The sequence below is a fragment of the Eschscholzia californica genome, unplaced genomic scaffold (genome assembly GCF_041429995.1).
Source record: "Eschscholzia californica isolate CP2 unplaced genomic scaffold, dmEscCali1.0.p SCAF_3, whole genome shotgun sequence".
Classification (NCBI taxonomy): Eukaryota; Viridiplantae; Streptophyta; class Magnoliopsida; order Ranunculales; family Papaveraceae; genus Eschscholzia; species Eschscholzia californica.
In genome coordinates, this window is record NW_028238420.1 from 3,865,346 (window position 1) to 3,883,987 (window position 18,642).

General features: G+C 37.6%; 5 protein-coding genes across 5 annotated transcripts; 3 read left to right on the forward strand and 2 right to left on the reverse strand.

The window, feature by feature from the left end:
* Positions 1-856: 856 nt before the first annotated feature.
* Positions 857-3,941, forward strand: LOC147547777 (F-box/kelch-repeat protein At1g57790-like). Its single transcript, XM_086671786.1, has 3 exons — positions 857-1,009; positions 1,337-2,432; positions 2,531-3,941. Exons 2-3 carry the CDS (start codon positions 2,386-2,388, stop codon positions 3,792-3,794), a joined length of 1,311 nt encoding a protein of 436 aa, XP_086527912.1. The 5' UTR covers positions 857-1,009; positions 1,337-2,385; the 3' UTR covers positions 3,795-3,941.
* On the forward strand, positions 1,363-2,286 carry LOC147547778 (uncharacterized). The gene has a single exon (XM_086666173.1). The coding sequence runs from the start codon at positions 1,363-1,365 to the stop codon at positions 2,284-2,286; it is 924 nt and encodes a 307-aa protein (XP_086522299.1).
* Positions 3,942-8,414: 4,473 nt separating the features above from the next.
* LOC147547779 (uncharacterized) lies at positions 8,415-9,047 on the reverse strand. Its single transcript, XM_086666178.1, has one exon. The coding sequence runs from the start codon at positions 9,045-9,047 to the stop codon at positions 8,415-8,417; it is 633 nt and encodes a 210-aa protein (XP_086522304.1).
* A 2,151-nt stretch (positions 9,048-11,198) lies between these two features.
* On the reverse strand, positions 11,199-11,969 carry LOC147547780 (uncharacterized). The gene has a single exon (XM_086667950.1). The coding sequence runs from the start codon at positions 11,967-11,969 to the stop codon at positions 11,199-11,201; it is 771 nt and encodes a 256-aa protein (XP_086524076.1).
* Positions 11,970-14,693: 2,724 nt separating this feature from the next.
* LOC147547781 (uncharacterized) lies at positions 14,694-17,762 on the forward strand. Its single transcript, XM_086672638.1, has 3 exons — positions 14,694-14,849; positions 15,181-16,276; positions 16,375-17,762. Exons 2-3 carry the CDS (start codon positions 15,207-15,209, stop codon positions 17,636-17,638), a joined length of 2,334 nt encoding a protein of 777 aa, XP_086528764.1. The 5' UTR covers positions 14,694-14,849; positions 15,181-15,206; the 3' UTR covers positions 17,639-17,762.
* The last annotated feature ends 880 nt before the right edge of the window (positions 17,763-18,642 follow it).

Sequence of the window (18,642 nt, forward strand, 5' to 3'; positions counted from 1 at the left end):
TTATCATGTGCAGGTTCATGTATCGCTATCTACGCTCTGTACTCTTTTTCCTTTGTCCAGTTTTTGTCCCAATCGGTTTTTCTGGCAAGGTTTTAACGAGGCAGTATTTAGCGTATCCAACGTCACTCGGAATCTATTATTTGCACTCTTTTTCCTTCATCAGATTTTGTCCCACTGGGTTTTTCTGACAAGGTTTTAATGAGGCAATTATTTCAAGTGATGGTCATCCAAGGGGGAGTGTTATAAGGGATGTGGTTGCCCATAGAATTATTGGTTTAGCATATGTATTGGGTGCCTTTAAGATTATCTTCCTCTTGCCAAACTCACATCTATTGCAGCCCACCATTCCTATATTGCCACCATGATGTGGTGTCATCTTGTGGTAGTTCATATGAGATGTGTCATTGCATGGGAGCTCCATATGCAAAGTGTCATCTTGGTTGTGACAACACATCATGCAAGTGACAACACATGAGGTTATGTGTCACCATCCTACAACTCCATATGCAAAGTGTCATCTTGGTGGTGACAACACACCATGCAAGTGACAACACATAGGGTATGTGTCAACATCCTATTACTTCTCCCACCCTATAAATAGATGTACTTTGTGTATTGTTGAGATAAGTTTGTAAGGGATAAGAAAGTGTATGGAAAAGATTTGGAAAGAATTCTTCTAAATATAGTTTGGTTCAAGATCATCTCTTTGTTTTAGTATATCTTTATATTTCTACCTTTTCTCTTCTTTTATTTCCATTAAGTTGCATGCAAATATGGATACACATTGAAGCAAATAGACCGACAATTTACAACAGATACTGAAATATAAATTTTAACAACTACTAACTAACTATATATCCTTCCAAATTTATAAATCCTGTCTCTATTATTTACCGGTCTGAAACTCAATCTTTTTTGAGAAATAAAGGTCCCAAAGTAAGCAGCGGCAGAGTTTACCTTTATTTTGAGAAATCATAAACTCAATCTCCCATCACTCTGTTTCTTCAAGGTAAATTCCACTTCTTCTTCCTTTTCCTTTTTAGTTTATTTATTATCTGTGAATCATATCTAATGGGTTCTGTTTTATGATTAATTTGATTACTTTGTGTGTGAGTTGTTTTGGTTAAAGCTTAAAGTTAGTTTCTTTTTTATGTTTTTTCTAGAGGAATTTTGTGTTATGAGGTTTATAATCAGTGAGATTTAATCGTCTAGCTAGAATTTGATAAGCTTTGAACTTCATCTCAGTATACCCACCACCCCTTAGTTGTATTTGTTATTGGCATTGATGTTCTTTCTAATATTGATATTTATCACATCTTCATCTCAATAAACTCAGCCCCTTTAAAATCAACATCATCATCCATGGAAGAGGAGTACAAGAAGAAGAGAAGTTTGCGTAGTCGTCCACCACTTCCGTCCGAAGTGCCGTGGCTCGTTTTACCTTCTACAAAAAAGGATGGGAAAGATCAGGCATTCTACAATCTCCTTGAACCTAGTAAGAGGAACTACATAAAGAGAATACCAGAGCTGAGTGGAAGTAGATATTGGCAATCCCACTCTCCTGAAGGTTGGTTAGTTATTCTATCTAACAACCACAATTGGGATTGTTTTCTTTGGAATCCGGTAACGTTAGAGAAAATCATGTTACCTAATTTATCCAAATGGTCTGATCCTAATAAGTATATTATCTCCGACTGTATTTTGACCTCGCCTCCTTCTAATAATTATAAAAGTAGCAGCATGGTCTTCTTCTCGATTTCTTACGCGTATTCGGACAGACGTGAATCCCTACTCGTATATTGTCGTCCTGGAGACGAACGATGGAGATCACAAAAGTTGTTGCCCGAAAATACTGATGCAATTGAACCAATGTTTGGATCCTTCGCTTGCTTTAAGGGCAATCCATATATATTTTTCAATGGCAGTTCGCATGTTGAGATCAAAATAGAGAACCAACTTGGGGCTTATGCTGATGAATCCCTCTGCATGAGACCTCTTTCCATCCCTCTTATCCCATTTGCCACAAATATACCACCAACAACTTATTGTCCACAACGTTATGTGGTGTCTTCTGATGAACTCTTCCAAGTTACTATGCATCACGATTTGGGAGATATAGGAGATTTGCAGGATTTCTCTTATAAGTCAGTTATCTCAATACAAGTACATAGACTGAATTCCTCTTTAATGGCTTGGGAGGAATTACATAGGTTGGGCGATCATGTACTCTTTCTAGGGCAAAACACCACAGCTTCTTGCTCCGCGGCCAAGTTGAGTCTTACATGAGGTTGTGTGTATTTCACATTGATAGGAGACCAGAGCTTGTATAAGTATGATCTAGAAGGCCAAAGTGTTTCAGTTTCACTGTCTTTTCTAAAGACAACAATGCCGCATTTGTCTCCGGGTTGGTTGATGATGCCTCCACCTGTCCGGTAACTTTAAATGACAACACATACTCTGTCGTATATGTATAATTCTTGCTTTTGTTTGTTTGTTTGCTAAACTAATATTTACCGTGCTTAACTTTCAGGGCTTGTGATGGAAGAACGGAAAATATATTTGTGGACGGTGAAGAGGGAGATAACACTCTAAATGCACAAGAAAAGAATACCAATGCAAAAAATGGTTTGAAGGAGTTTGAGGGACAAACTAAAAGGGGAGTACCACTTAAAGAAGCAAGTCAATGGGGTACTCTTAACGAGGACGTCATCGAGCTCATAGCAAGTTATCTTCCTCTAGTAGATTATTTACAGTTTCGCGCCATAAATAAAGGGAGTCGATCACTCCTGCCTGCAGCAAAGTGGACAGTTTTGTTTAAAAAGCTCACATCTTTATCTCCATTTCTGTTGTTCTCTGAAAGTAATGGTGCCATCTACAATTTTGTCGACCCGGAGCATAATAATGACAAGTACTTCACAGATAGTCATACAATTCTATCAGAGGCAACTATCTGTTGCTCGAATAAGGGCTGGTTACTAATGTTAAAAGGAAGGCAAAACATATTCTTTTACAACCCATATTCAAAAGCAGTAATCCAACTTCCTAGCATACCAAAACAACGAAGTTATTTGGAAGACGATGATATGTACTTTCGTCTCTCATTCTCGTCCTCACCTACTTCTTCAGACTGTGTAGTTTTCGCCATCGGCGGATTTTTTGACAAAGAAGATTTGGAAGACAAAATTCTTGTCGGGTTCATTACTTGGGGAAAGAAAGAATGGTGGTCGGCAATCTACCCAAAGTCAGAAGTATTTACGCCGTGTTTAATCAGTCCAGTTTTCTGTGATGGAGCTTTCTATTTCATGGATCACAACGGAAGTTTAGGTGTTCTTGAGATTAATGGTGGATCGTTCAAGGAAATTGTCCTCGATAACCAACAGTGCTTTAATTCTAACTACCAAAAGTTCTTGGTTGAGCATGAAGGGCAGCTTTTATTAGTAGATATAAGGTATCTTGGGACGTCGATCCGGGTATTTAGATTCGATTTTTCTAGTGAGAGTTGGGTTAAAGTTGAAAGTTTGGGAAAGCATATGTTGTTCGTTAGCAATACTTCTTGTATGTCAGCAGTTGCTCCCAATAGTAGCATGGAGAACAAAATCTACTTACCCAGATTAGATGATGAAAGCATTTTATGTTATTCTCTTGAGACCGGTAAGTGTCATCCTGTTGGGAGTCAGAGGTCTACTAAGGGTTTTTCCGACTCAAAGGCGCTATTAAACTGTACTTGGATTGTACCTGACTGCAAAAGGACCACAAGAACAGTGGAGAAAGAGCTTAATTGGTATCATGTTTAGGTCTGCATTAAGCGCCATTTGAGAACCCGATTAGAGATTTTACTTTTCTTTATCTATGAAATTGATATGTAGCACGATTCTTTTTGTTGATAAAATTGACCTGTTGAAGTTTAATTATATGAAATAATATTTTAATTTATTACCGCATAATGGGTATCACCAGAAATCTCATCAATCCAATGGAAAGGTAATGGACGGATCGTACAGAAGACATCAAGATTTCATGAACTTGGTCCAACATAATAGGATACGTTACATAAGGAGGATCGAGAATAGGAGATCTGGCGGTCAAGATAAGTTGCAGAAATAATATACGTGTGTAACACGTGTACGTGACGGATCGAGAAGACGAGATCCGACGATCAAGAAGAATTCAGAATATATTTGAAGATACGTGAAGATATTAGAAGATATGTGAAGATATGTAATATTAGTATAATATATTCAGAATATCTCTTGTAACTATCTAATGGTAATATTAGATAGATTTTGTATTATTTCCTAGTTTAGTAATCAGAAACTAGGAAACCCTAAACCCTAAGTCATCTATAAATAGGAGAGGGTTCTAGGATTCAAACTCATCGAGTTGTGTAACCGATCAACCCTACATACAATTGTATGTGGTTATTATTAATAATGAAGTATTTTCTCCGTGGATGTAGGTCTTGAGTATCCGACCGAACCGCGTTAAATATCTGTCATTATTTTATGTTTATCTATCCGATTATATATTAATCGTGACTTTATCATATCTCCGATTATCACATGATCGTGAATTTAACATGGTATCATGAGCAGGTTATTTGTTCGTGTTTAAGCTTCCGCTTTTCCCAACAATTTCTATATTGTTGTGTCAAAATTCCAACTTTTTTTAGTTGTGATTAAATTATTATTCGATCGCTTTGTCGATTTGTTAAACTTTTCCAAGATTATTCTTGTGATTATGCTTCACCGTTAAGACGAAAAAAAAAATCTAGTGAATGAAAAAGATGTTTTTCATACGAGAATAGGAAAGAAGATATTTTTTATTTGATTTATTGGAGTTTATTAAAGTTCATCAAAGTAGCATCAACGATTTCTTCTTCAACAAAGGTATGTTTCACTTTTATTCTCGATTTTTTTCGGTTATTTCTTTTTTTTTTCGTTTTTTTAACCTAAAATAGGTATGAAATTGAAAAAAATACCCTGGAACCAAAACATACCAGATCTGGGTCTATTACCGTTCTAACCGACCACTGATACAATCTGGAACCAATTAACCCGAAGTCAATGGACCTCGTGACCAGAGTCAACATCATTTGACTCTAAATATCCCTTTCATACTTTGCATACCGGGTACCTATTAGAAATTAATTGAGGGCCCATTTTCACTGGTTGTTTTAGCACACCCAAATTAAAAAGACAAACCCTAACAAACATTTTCTTCCTTTATTTTCATGGGAGATTCTAACCTTTAACCAAATTAGGGTTTGCAATGGAAGGTACCAACAAAGCCACCGCCCCATTACTCTTGCTAACCTTAGTATTTTTCGGCGAGATTTTAGTCACCAATCGATTGCTTTCTTCGATTTGGACATTACTCTACTAACCACCAACGATTTTCCTATGTATTTGGTGAAGACTCGGTTTGAATTATTCTCGGTTTAATCCACTACCGCCGGTCACTCTCTCTCTCTAGAGTTCCCTGTCGGCTGCGACGCATGAGCCTTAATCGGCCATTTCTGCCATTCCGAAAACGATTTTTGTGAACACTCTTACCTAGTCGGTCTCAATCCTTCGTCCGACAACAACTTCAAACCGTTTTGCTAACCCTAGATGACCGGAATATCTTGTTCGCCGGAACCCTAGCTTAGTCGAACTTTCTTTACAAACCAAATTCATCACCGCTTCTTGGCCGAGTTTGGTTTGATATGGATTCTACCAACTCTGGATTTGCAGTCTCTTACAAATCACAGATGATTTTTATTATCAACTTCTGATTTGGTAAATCCAAATTTTGAGAAATTTCTCAATTTTGATAAAGCCTAATTTAGAAGTTCCTAAACCCAAATTAAGTATTTGCAACTGTTTTTTCCCCACATTATTTTGTGACGGCAACATTATCAGACCAAGTGACAGTTTGTTTGTTGTCACTGTTTTTCATCCAAAGTAAAGTGACACTATTTTCTGCTGTCACTAATGTTACAGTTCTGCGACGAATTAGTTATTTCCACAATTTGTCGCAACCATATACTGTTTTTTGCCGCAGTTTTGTGTGACAAACTTTTGCCACAGTTTTGTGTGACAAACTTTTGCCACAGTTTCACTGTTGGAAAATTATTTTGTGACAGACTTCTAATGTCACCTATATCCAACTTTTTCTAGTTGTGACATTATTTTTTCTGTCACTTTCTCTTCTATTTGTGACACTAAAATAGATTAATTTACTCTATTTTGACTTTTCTTTCCGGGTAAACCCATGACATTTCCAAAGTCATACTTTGTTTATGACGATTTTATTTCTCTACCAAAATATTGGGCTTTCTCTTCAACGGAGAAAGAATTCCTATTTTGGATTTTACTTCCGGAATTCAACCCGCGAAAATTTTCATAATCATATATTTCTAATGATTATTCTGTTTCTTACAAATTATATGTTGGACTTTTCCTACGACAAATAGAATATTTCTATTTTGATTTTTAATCACGGATTCACCCGTAATATTTTCAATATCATACTTTGTCTATGATAATCTTTATTTATTTCCAAGTTAAATTTTTTGAAATTCATTTCACCTAATAGAGTATATCTTCAACGAATAGAGTATCTCTTTCACGAATAGAATATCTCTATTTTTTCCAGAATTATATCCGCGATCTTGCTTTTTTTTTTTGGCAATGAATTTCATGTCGACCATCGTTTTGGTTGTTCCTTATCCAATAATTTTTTTGGTATTCCGACAATGATTTCTTGTCCATTTTAAACAAAACAACATTATTTTGTTGTCACTCCTAAAGTTCATACTTGACGTTTTTATACGACAAGATATTGATCATCACAACCTTTTAGTTGTTGACATTTTCTTCATACAATGACCAACTTTACATACATGAGAAAAATACATGTAGTTTCGTTGTCATTGATTTTCGCTCAATTTTTTGACCGCAACTACCAACCTTTTGGTTGTGACTTAATTATCGTTCAATCATCTTCCAACGCATCCACAATCCAAGAGTTGCAAGAAGACGAATACGACGAATCAAGAAGTATTTTCTTTTTCTCACTCCAAGTGGGACACTTCAAAATTTACGTGCTCCAACTTGCGGGGGGGTAATAGGATACGTTACATAAGGAGGATCGAAAATAGGAGATCCGGCGGTCAAGATAAGTTGCAGAAATAATATACGTGTGTAACACGTGTACGTGACGGATCGAGAAGACGAGATCCGACGATCGAGAAGAATTCAGAATATATTTGAAGATACGTGAAGATATTAGAAGATATGTGAAGATATGTAATATTAGTATAATATATTCAGAATATCTCTTGTAACTATCTAATGGTAATATTAGATAGATTTTGTATTATTTCCTAGTTTAGTAATCAGAAACTAGGAAACCCTAAACCCTAAGTCATCTATAAATAGGAGAGGGTTCTAGGATTCAAACTCATCGAGTTGTGTAACCGATCAATCCTACATACAATTGTATGTGGTTATTATTAATAATGAAGTATTTTCTCCGTGGATGTAGGTCTTGAGTATCCGACCGAACCACGTTAAATATCTGTCATTATTTTATGTTTATCTATCCGATTATATATTAATCGTGACTTTATCATATCTCTGATTATCACATGATCGTGAATTTAACACATCAACTTACCGGAATCCAGTCTTCACTAGATAATCGAGTTCCTCAACAGATTATGATTCTGGTGAAGTTAAGAATATAAAGATTAAACAGAAAGCTACAGGGTCAAGTGGTGTTTTACCATCGTCAGCGTCATCTCTAATGATGTTGTCCTCAAATATGCTTTCGCCTTCTGGAGTACTATTTACTGATTTTATGTCGTCCCCAAACTAGCTTGACACAGGCGGCTGTTAGAGAATATTTTCATGGCTGAAACTTAACGTATAAAATGGAGCTCACTATTATTAATACCGACTTTGATTCTAGTAAAAGTCCGGTTGGATGTGAATATTTTCGAAAAAAACAACAAAAACTAATAGATCGAGATAATGGAATAGGTGGTCAGTGAGTCAGTCATCTTATTCGAGTCACAACAATTAGACAACTTCAACCAACGTAGAGGTAGAGATGGAAGTGGCTACGATGCTGGAGATGGAGGTGGCTACAATAGTGGAGATGGAGGCAACTACGGAGGTGGTTATGGAGGCACAGACTTACCACGTATTAATAAAGTATTTTTATTAGTAGTTATACAAGTGTTCAGTTGTTTTTCTTTTTCATAATGTAGCGTGTTAATTTATTTTTATTTTTGATTTTGTTTTAATTAAATGTTGTATTTTGTTTCGTTTGTATATTTGAATTAAATTTTGTAATGAACATGTTCTTTCTTAAAATATATTATCATAATTTTTTTTTTTGTTGCAGAGAGTGCCTGCCATCAGGCACAACTAACTATCTAGATCTAGATTCATAGAATTCCTCGAGTGCCATAGTCGCCGTGTACGTTGTTGTCGTCCCCATTTCGCCAGTTTGTCTGCTGTCATATTAAGTGTTCTCGGCGCATGGGTGAATCTAGTGCCCACGAAGTTGGATTTAAGAGCTCCAAAGTTGGCCAAAAGCTTGTTAGTTTGCCAATCAATCTCCTGTCTATTGTCATTGAGGTAGTTAATTAAGTTGAGGTTGTCGCTTTCGATGTGGAGGTGTGAGATTTTGTAATCAGATGCCCATTGAACCGCACTAGGAATTGCTAGGCATTCACATTCCTCTGTTGTTTGTCCTCTGGTTATGTCCGTCTTTGCTGCAATGAAGTCACCTTTTTCATCATGTAGTATCCATCCAATTCCTGCTGGTTCCGTGCATGCTATGAAGGAGGCATCAACATTGAATTTGAGAAATGGAGCTTCTGGTGGGAGCCAGGTGGTGTTATTGGGCTCGTTCTTGCTTTGGGTCGTTATGTTGATAGATGTTGTATAATATTGGATCATTTTGATAACCTGCATAGGATTAGTTTCTTTCGAAGAAAAACATTTTTCGCATCTCACCTTCCATATAAACCACATGATTTTAGCCATCATCGTCATGTTATGCACATCCATGGTTTTCTAGTAAATTATCCAGTACGAGTGAAGTGGCAATGTAGTAGAATATGAGTAATCGTTTCCTTGTTATCACAGTAAAGACAATTGTAAATATTGCCTATACATCTGCCAAATTTATCTCTAACTGGTAAAATGTTTATACAACATTTCCACAGAAATAGTTTTATTCTCGGAATGGTGGGGATCTTCCAAATGAAATTCCATTCCATAGGTTCATAGTCATTAGAACAAGTTCTTAAATGATTATACATTGATTTAATAGTAAATTTACCTGATTTGGTGAGGGTCCAGATCATCGTGTCCTCTGCATTAGGTTGAATGTTGATATTGAGAATAGCTCTCCTGACATCACTATCAAAATAGAGATTTAACATATTCATGTTCCAGTGAGTGCCCAAAATTAGATCAGCAAGTCTATCGAAAGGGCAATTGTACCGATTCTGGAGAGGTGGTTTATGATTTGGGATCCAATAATCCTCCCAAATATTGATGCTAGTACCTTTATTGACATCCCAGAAAATGAGATTAGTGACCTTTGGCATGTTCGCCACAATAGATTTCCAGATCCAAGAGTTAGAAGGTTTAGCAGGTGAAGGTTTTAAGCTCTTAGGAAAATATTTAGCTTTGAGCAATTGTGCCCACGGAGCATTCGGGAATTTGAGGAGCCGCCACGTCAGTTTACTGAGGAAAGCTTCATTGTCCATGATCGGGTCTCGGAATCCGAGACCATCGAATTTACGGGGCCGACAAATAGTAGCCCAGTTAATAGTGTGGATGGTTTTGGTTTTTCCCCACCAAAAAGACCGTTGAATGGTCTCCATGCGGTTGCTAATGCCTTTCGGGAGGGCAAAGCATTGCATCTGGTATCGGGGAACGGCCGCAGCAATAGTCGATATGACTATGGAGCGACCAGCTTGAGAAAGGAGGTTGGTCTGACATTTGGATAATTTATGCTGAATTTGGTCGATAGGAGAGGAGAAAGCCTGTTTTTTCTTGGCCCCAATAAAGAGGTTGGTGCCTAAGTATTTATCGAGAGATGAAGCTTGTTGGACTTTAAGAGACTTGATGATCATACGCTTGAATTTATGGTGGGTATTATTGGTGAAGAAGATGGTGGATTTGTTGTAGTTAATGACCTGACCAGAGGCATCCCTAAAGGTTTTGAGGATTTGGAGTAGATTACTGATGTTATCCAGAGAGTTCATACCGAAGATGAGACAGTCATCCGCAAATAGAAGGTGATTGATCATGACCTTAGAACGGGGGATGTTGATCCCAATGAATTTATGAGGACTGTTTTGAGAATCCAGTAAGCGACTCAGACCCTCCATCGCCAGAGTGAAAAGAAACGGAGATAGCGGATCTCCTTGCCTAATACCTCTAGTGACGTTGAAGGTGGGGCTCGGACGACCATTGATCAGGACTGTCATAGTAGAAGTGGAGATACAAGTATGAATAAGCTGGATCCAATGATTGTCAAAACCAAGATTGAACATAATGGATTCAAGGAAAGACCATTCGATACGGTCTAAGTCTTTAGACATATCGAGTTTCAGACCAAAATAGCTCTCCGAACCTCTTTTGGTACGGTAGGTGTGGGACAATTCTTGACTAATAATGATGTTATCAGTGATTTGTCTGCCCGGAACATACGCCGCTTGAAAAGGAGAAATGATATCAGGAAGCGTCGTTTTCAGCCGATTAGCAAGAAGTTTAGTAACAATTTTATAGGTGGTGTTTAAAAGACTGATCGGCCTATAGTCAGCAGTAGTATGAGGGGATTTGGTTTTCAGGATAAGACAGATATTGGTGTGGTTAGTACAGTGGGAGATGGGATGTAGCGAAAAACTTGTTGACCATATCGATAATGTCATTCTTGACCGTATCCCAATTCGATTGGTAAAAGGAAGGAGGGTAGCCATCCAGACCGGGCGCCGCTTCTGATTTCAGAGAAAAAGTCGCACTGCGAATGTCATCTTCATGAGGCAAGGATGTCAGAAAAAGATTTTGAGACTCCGAAATCTGTTTAGTGAAAAGGTTGAGAAGATGACTAGAACCCGAGGGATTTGTGGTAGTCGAAATGTTGATGAGATGATCAGAAAAGAGCTGAGCGATCTCTAACGGGTCACAGCTTCACGAGTTATCATTCTTCTGGATGGAATTAATATGGTTTTTACGATTCCTGGTAATAGCTTTAGCATGGAAAAATTTGGTATTCCTATCTCCCAGCTGAATATTCGCCACTCGCGATTTTTCCTTCCAGATGCTTTCTTGAAGATTGTAAGCTTCCTCCAATTGAGTATTGAGCGATAGGAGCAAATCCGCATTCTGAGTCGTCTGAATGGAATCGACGAGACTTTTAATTTTATTGTCGATGTGCCCAAAAACAGTTTTATTCCAGTGAGCCAACTTAATGGCAAGAGAGTTCAGTTTGTTTTGGATGAGGTTTGCAGACAATGACCAATTATCCCGTATGAAATGACCACATTCCGGGTGGGCCATCCAAGTTCTAATGAATCTGAATGGTCTTCGACCTCTGGAATTATTGGTTTTATTGGTAAAAAGGATGGGTAAGTGGTCTGAACCCACTCCCGGAAGATGGTGGACCGAGGAATCCGGGTAGTTCGAGAGCCATTGCATATTTGAAAGAGCTTGATCTAATCTTTCTTGAATCAGATTACCCTTGAATTGTCGATTAGACCAAGTAAAAGGGGTTCCGTTGAATCGTAGATCATGAAGACCAAGATCATTAATATGAGAGTTGATTTTCTTAGCATGAGGGGGAAGAAAATTGTGCGAGCCGTTCTTTTCGGAGGGATGCAGAATAGTGTTAAGGTCTCCAATAATTAACCATGGTTCTTTGGGATTAGGAGCAAGGGTGTGAAGAATTTCCCAGGGTCTCATTTTGTCCTTAGATAAGGGCAACCATAAAAGCATGAAATGTAGAAATCAGAGTGATTACTGGTTTGAGTTCCTTTGATATGAATAATATTTTTATCTGCAAACTTAATATCCAAATCATAATTGTGATTCCAAAAGAAAGCTAGACCTCCCGCTTTGTTAGAGGGCTCAACCGAGAAGAGTTTATAGTCAGCATGAAGATTGAGGAGTCTACCTAAGTTGGTATTCATAAATTTGGTCTCGGAAAGAAAGTTGATATCAGGCTTGTGCTCCTTAATTAGAGTCCAAAGATATTTCCTATTAAGGAAATTACCACAACCCCTCACATTCCAAGCAATGATGGAGAGGGTTGCATTTGGTGGCCTATTCATGGGTCAAAGACAAAAACGGCTAGAGGGGAGGGGTCAGCAGCAGTCCTAGAACTCGCCCCACGACGGAAGGCGCCCCCCACAACCCACGAAACCCTGCTAGAGGCACCGCGCCAAGCACGACCACAGATCCCAGCAAGGACACCCTGCTAGAGGCACCGTACCAAGCCAGGAACAAGGCTGGAACCGGTAAAGGCCAAAATCCAGCCCACCAAGGAAGCGCCCCCAAACACAGAAACCAGCGAGATAACCCGGACCACTGGGTGAAAACTACAAGCACCTCTACCAAGCTAACACACCAAAGAAAAGAAACGCAGGAACACAAAGAAACCAGAAGCTACTACAACTACCAATAAGGAAAAAACTTAAAATAGGAAACACAAGGATATACTACAATAAACCAAATAACGTTGGAAAGATAAATAGTGACTTTTTCGTGCGAGTAATTGCAAGCTTACATCCTAGGGTGCCACTATAGACACCCCGTCTTTTTCTCTTCTGCCATCTCTCTCTTGGCACTTCTCGTGGGTCGGATTGAGTAATCTGAGGGCAATAAGACTCGTTTGAGTCTGTGTTGTTTACGATCAACATTGATGAGGCTCAGTCCGAGTGTCTTGAGACTGTGCAAACCCTGAGGAGCTAAGAGTGAAGTTGTATTAGGAACAGTTTGGGGGAGCACCTATAAACACACACTAAAACATACGTGTCTGCTCGTACTGAGGCTGTTGTGGGAGGAAAGCCCAAAAATCCGTTACCCAAATGTTAGTCTAAATTTGGTAAAATTCACGACCCAATTTGCTAACGAGTAAACATGGTCTGCTAGATTTCAGTAGGTCGAATGGGATATTAAAAGATCGCGACTTTGGAGAATTAAGAAAAATCTCCGGGGAATAAATTCTCTAGGGAATCTATATATATTTGTAAATCTCTAGGGAATATTTTTTTATGGGGAATACAGAAAACATTTGTAATTTATAAAGTTAACTGTATGTAAAAAAGAAAATTAATTTATTTGAAGTCTTTTTCCCCCTCTTTCTTCTTCCTCTCTTCTTTCTTCTTCTTTGGAGAACAACTCATTCATCTGATCTCCTCTATACTCCTACTCAAACTTTTTGTTCTTCCTTTTCTATCACTTTCTTACTTGTCTTCCCTAAATCTCCAACCCCCACTACTTTTATTTCTCTAAAATCATAAACAAAGTTAGAGAGATAAAAGGAAAAAACAAAAATCTAAACCCTAGAAATCATTAAACAAAATCTCTTGAAACACTTAACACATCTTTCATGGGATTTCTAAAGCAAGTTTCTTCATGCATTTTCCTTCCCAAGAGAGGTAATACATTCTAAACCCTAGAAATAAGTAATTTGAGTCCTAAAACGGATTTCTCATCACTTTTAAACATATTAGGTTTGTTCTCCATGTTTTTTTGGGTTTAATAATTAGAAGAAAACAAAACTCTAAAGAAGAAGATGAAGAAAAGAAGAAACACTTGAAATGAGTTTAGGGTTTGGATCACTAGAAAGATTTTGTTCAAGTTCATAAAAGTTTCTTTTAAATTCTTTTATGAAATATTTTAAAAATTTAATTTTTTTTTGAACTCCAAAATTAAAAGCCCTATAGCAACAAATAGAAATAAAAAAGTCAACTCAGTTGAACAATTTTGTAGACAAATTTTATTCCTTGGATATTTTTCTTTAGGGTTATATTTCCCTAATAGCCCCCAACTTTGTGAGCGGTTTCCTGTCTAGCCCCCTACTTTGTCAAAAATACCCAGATGGCCCCCTTTTTTAGATTTCGTTATAACACCGTTAACTAGTCATCACATCCCTCTCATCCAACTCATCGCCTCTCTGCCACTTCATCATCTTCACCGGCCGACCAATTTTCCAACTAGCGACCTTCAAACATTAAAAAAACGATATATTTTTTTAAACTCTCCTATCTCTTTCTCTCTCTAAATTATTATTTTTTTTATTAAAATATCACCCCTCTCTCTCTAGATCTGGTGAACCAGAACTATTCTGGTTCACCAGATCTAGAGAGATAGTGGTGAGTTTTAAAGAAATTTATTTTTTTAGAGAAAGGAGAGTTAAAAATAAATATTTATGTTTGAAGGTTGTCGGTCGGCGACCTTAGCCGGTGAAGATGATGAGGTGGCAGAGAGAGACAATGAGTTGGATGAGAAAGATGTGATGACTAGTTAACAGTTTTACAACGGAATCTGAAAAAAGGGTCATCTGAGTAATTTTGATAAAGTAGGGGGCTAGACAGGAAACCAAAGTTGGAGACTATGAGGAAAATAGCCCTTTTGTTTATTGCGGGGGCCTATTAAAACCGATTCTAATAAGATTGGGATGCTAAAGTATAAATTTTAGCAACTACTAACTATATGACCTTCCAAATTATTTGCCGGTCTGAAACACAATCTTTCTTTGAGAAATCATAACCCAAAGTAAATAGCAGCAGAGCTTTCCTTTTTTTTTTTTCGTGACCTACCATTACTCTGTTCTTCAAGGTAAATTCCACTTCTTCCTTTTCCTTTTTAGTTTATTTATTATCTGTGAATCATATCTAATGGGTTCTGTTTTATGATTAATTTGATTACTTTGTGTGTGAGTTGTTTTGGTTAAAGCTTAAAGTTAGTTTCTTTTTTATGTTTTTTCTAGAGGAATTTTGTGTTATGAGGTTTATAATCAGTGAGATTTAATCGTCTAGCTAGAATTTGATAAGCTTTGAACTTCATCTCAGTATACCCACCCACCCCCTTAGTTGTATTTGTTATTGGATTGATGTTTCCTTGAGTTTCTAATATTGATATTTTCACATCTTCATCTCAATATAGTCAGCCCCTTTATAATCATCATCATCATCCATGGAAGAGGAGTACAAGAAGAAGAGAAGTTTGCGTAGTCGTCCACCACTTCCGTCCGAAGTGCCGTGGCTCGTTTTACCTTCTACAAAAAAGGATGGGAAAGATCAGGCATTCTACAATCTCCTTGAACCTAGTAAGAGGAACTACATAAAGAGAATACCAGAGCTGAGTGGAAGTAGATATTGGCAATCCCACTCTCATGAAGGTTGGTTAGTTATTCTATCTAACAACCACAATTGGGATTGTTTTCTTTGGAATCCGGTAACTTTAGAGAAAATCATGTTACCTAATTTATCCAAATGGTCTGATCCTAATAAGTATGTTATCTACGACTGTATTTTGACCTCGCCTCCTTCTAATAATTATAAAAGCAGCAGCATGGTCTTCTTCTCTATTTGCTTCGCGTATTCGAACAGGCCTGAATCCCTACTCGTATATTGTCGTCCTGGAGACGAACGATGGAGATCACAAAAGTTGTTGCCCGAAAATACTAATGCAATTGAACCAATGTTTGGATCCTTCGCTTGCTTTAAGGGCAATCTATATATATTTTTCAATGTCAGTTCGCATGTTGAGATCAAAATAGAGAACCAACTTGGGGCTTATGCTGATGAATCCCTCTGCATGAGACCTCTTTCCATCCCTCTTCTCCCATTTGCCATAAATATACCACCAACAACTTGTTGTCCAAGACGTTATGTGGTGTCTTCTGATGAACTCTTCAAAATTACTATGCATCACGATATTGGAGATTTGGGAGATTTGGAGGATTTCTCTTATAAGTCAGTTATCTCAATACAAGTACATAGACTGAATTCCTCTTTAATGGCTTGGGAGGAATTACATAGGTTGGGCGATCATGTACTCTTTCTAGGGCAAAACACCACAGCTTCTTGCTCCGCGGCCAAGTTGAGTCTTACAAGAGGTTGTGTGTATTTCACATTGGAAGGAGACCAAAGCTTGTATAAGTATGATCTAGAAGGCCAAAGTGTTTCAGTTTCACTGTCTTTTCTAAAGACAACAATGCCGCATTTGTCTCCGGGTTGGTTGATGATGCCTCCACCTGTCAGGTAACTTTAAATGACAACACATACTCTGTGGTATATGTATAATTCTTGCTTTTGTTTGTTTGTTTGCTAAACTAATATTTACCATGCTTAACTTTCAGGGCTTGTGATGGAAGAACGGAAAATATATTTGTGGACGGTGAAGAGAGAGATAACACTCTAAATGCACAAGAAAAGAATACCAATGCAAAAAATGGTTTGAAGGAGGTTGAGGGACAAACTAAAAGGGGAGTACCACTTAAAGAAGCAAATCAATGGGGTACTCTTAACGAGGACGTCATCGAGCTCATAGCAAGTTATCTTCCTCTAGTAGATTATTTACAGTTTCGCGCCATAAATAAAGGGAGTCGATCACTCCTGCCTGCAGCAAAGTGGACAGTTTTGTTTAAAAAGCTCACATCTTTATCTCCATTTCTGTTGTTCTCTGAAAGTAATGGTGCCATCTACAATTTTGTCGACCCGGAGCATAATAATGACAAGTACTTCACAGATAGTCATACAATTCTATCAGAGGCAACTATCTGTTGCTCGAATAAGGGCTGGTTACTAATGTTAAAAGGAAGGCACAACATATTCTTTTACAACCCATATTCAAAAGCAGTAATCCAACTTCCTAGCATACCAAAACAACGAAGTTATTTGGAAGACGATGATATGTACTTTCGTCTCTCATTCTCGTCCTCACCTACTTCTTCAGACTGTGTAGTTTTCGCCATCGGCGGATTTTTTGACAAAGAAGATTTAGAAAACAAAATTCTTGTCGGGTTCATTACTTGGGGAAAGAAAGAATGGTGGTCGGCAATCTACCCAAAGTCATATGTATTTACGCCGTGTTTAATCAGTCCAGTTTTCTGTGATGGAGCTTTCTATTTCATGGATCATAACGGAAGTTTAGGTGTTCTTGAGATTAATGGTGGCTCGTTCAAGGAAATTGTTCTCGGTAACCAACAGTGCTTTAATTCTAACTACCAAAAGTTTTTGGTTGAGCATGAAGGGCAGCTTTTATTAGTAGATGTAAGGTATCTTGGGACGTCGATCCGGGTATTTAGATTCGATTTTTCTAGTAAGAGTTGGGTTAAAGTTGAAAGTTTGGGAAATCATATGTTGTTCGTCAGCAATACTTCTTGTATGTCAGCAGTTGCTCCCAATAGTAGCATGGAGAACAAAATCTACTTACCTAGATTAGATGATGAAAGCATTTTATGTTATTCTCTTGAAACCGGTAAGTGTCATTCTGTTGGGAGTCAAAGGTCTACTAAGGGTTTTTCCGACTCAATGGCGCCATTAAACTGTACTTGGATTGTACCTGACTGCACAAGGACCACAACAACAGTGCAAAAAGAGCTTAATTGGTATCATGTTTAGGTCCACATTAAGCGTCATTTGAGAACATTTATCTGTTATTGAAATTGAAATGTAGCAAGATTCTTTTTGTTGATAAAATTGACATTTTGAAGTTTAATTATATGAAACAATAAATCTTTCCGTAGTGTTTATTCTTATTTATTACCAGATAATTGGTATAGCCAGAAATCTGGTCAATCCAATAAATCTCTCCGTAGTGTTTATTCTTATTTATTACCTTTCATATGCATCCATATGTGATTCTTATACTATGAACTCAATTCCGATGTGTGTATGTTTCTTCCCTAAAATGATAAGAAATGCAGGAAATGTAACGTTCGAAAAACTTGGAACATGGGGCGTCTTGGCAAACCTCGTGGTTTATCTTACAGCTGCCATACTTCAGGGGCGTGTTTGAGGGGGTGCGACAGGTGCCGTCGCACCGGGCCCCCCTCAAACCACATAATTTTCTTATAGAGATAGGGGCCCCTAAATTCCGATTAGTTATATTAATTTAGCAGTACATGATGTAGCTGAATTGGTAAACCTCTTGAGTGTTAACAAAGAGGTCTCAAGTTCAATCCACCCGACAGTCACTTTTTTGTTTATTTTATGAACTCGTTATTATCTCCAAGTGTTTCTAACAACAACTATTTTCTTCACAAAAAAATAACAACTATTAGTTATGGTATTAAGTTATGGATAAAGTGATAAACTATTAGTTTAGTTTGTATGTTTATGAAGTCGAATACTTATTGTTCTATCTTTTCGTGGAAGGAGTGTTGTCAAATGTGTATGGTTTTTGCTTAGAAGTATTTGGGATGAAAAAATACACAACTTAGAATAAGTATTCAACTTCACGGAAGGAGTTAAACTTTTTTTCTTATCGAACTTAGTTTCTTAAGAGATAATTACTAAACGTATAATGTGTGAAAAGAGTTTACGTTTTGATATCAGTGGAGAAAGGGCCCCAAATATTTTTTTCGCACCGGGCCCCCAAATTCTCGGCCACGCCACTGCCATAC

Excerpts from the sequence above, each read along its gene's own strand:
- LOC147547780 (XM_086667950.1), bottom strand. The coding sequence starts at position 11,969 with ATGAGACCCTGGGAAATTCTTCACACCCTTGCTCCTAATCCCAAAGAA.
- LOC147547779 (XM_086666178.1), bottom strand. The coding sequence starts at position 9,047 with ATGACGATGATGGCTAAAATCATGTGGTTTATATGGAAGGTGAGATGC.
- LOC147547781 (XM_086672638.1), top strand. The coding sequence starts at position 15,207 with ATGGAAGAGGAGTACAAGAAGAAGAGAAGTTTGCGTAGTCGTCCACCA. Across the intron at positions 16,277-16,374 it reads ATGATGCCTCCACCTGTCAG|GGCTTGTGATGGAAGAACGG; the intron begins GTAACTTTAAAT and ends CTTAACTTTCAG.
- LOC147547777 (XM_086671786.1), top strand. The coding sequence starts at position 2,386 with ATGCCGCATTTGTCTCCGGGTTGGTTGATGATGCCTCCACCTGTCCG. Across the intron at positions 2,433-2,530 it reads ATGATGCCTCCACCTGTCCG|GGCTTGTGATGGAAGAACGG; the intron begins GTAACTTTAAAT and ends CTTAACTTTCAG.
- LOC147547778 (XM_086666173.1), top strand. The coding sequence starts at position 1,363 with ATGGAAGAGGAGTACAAGAAGAAGAGAAGTTTGCGTAGTCGTCCACCA.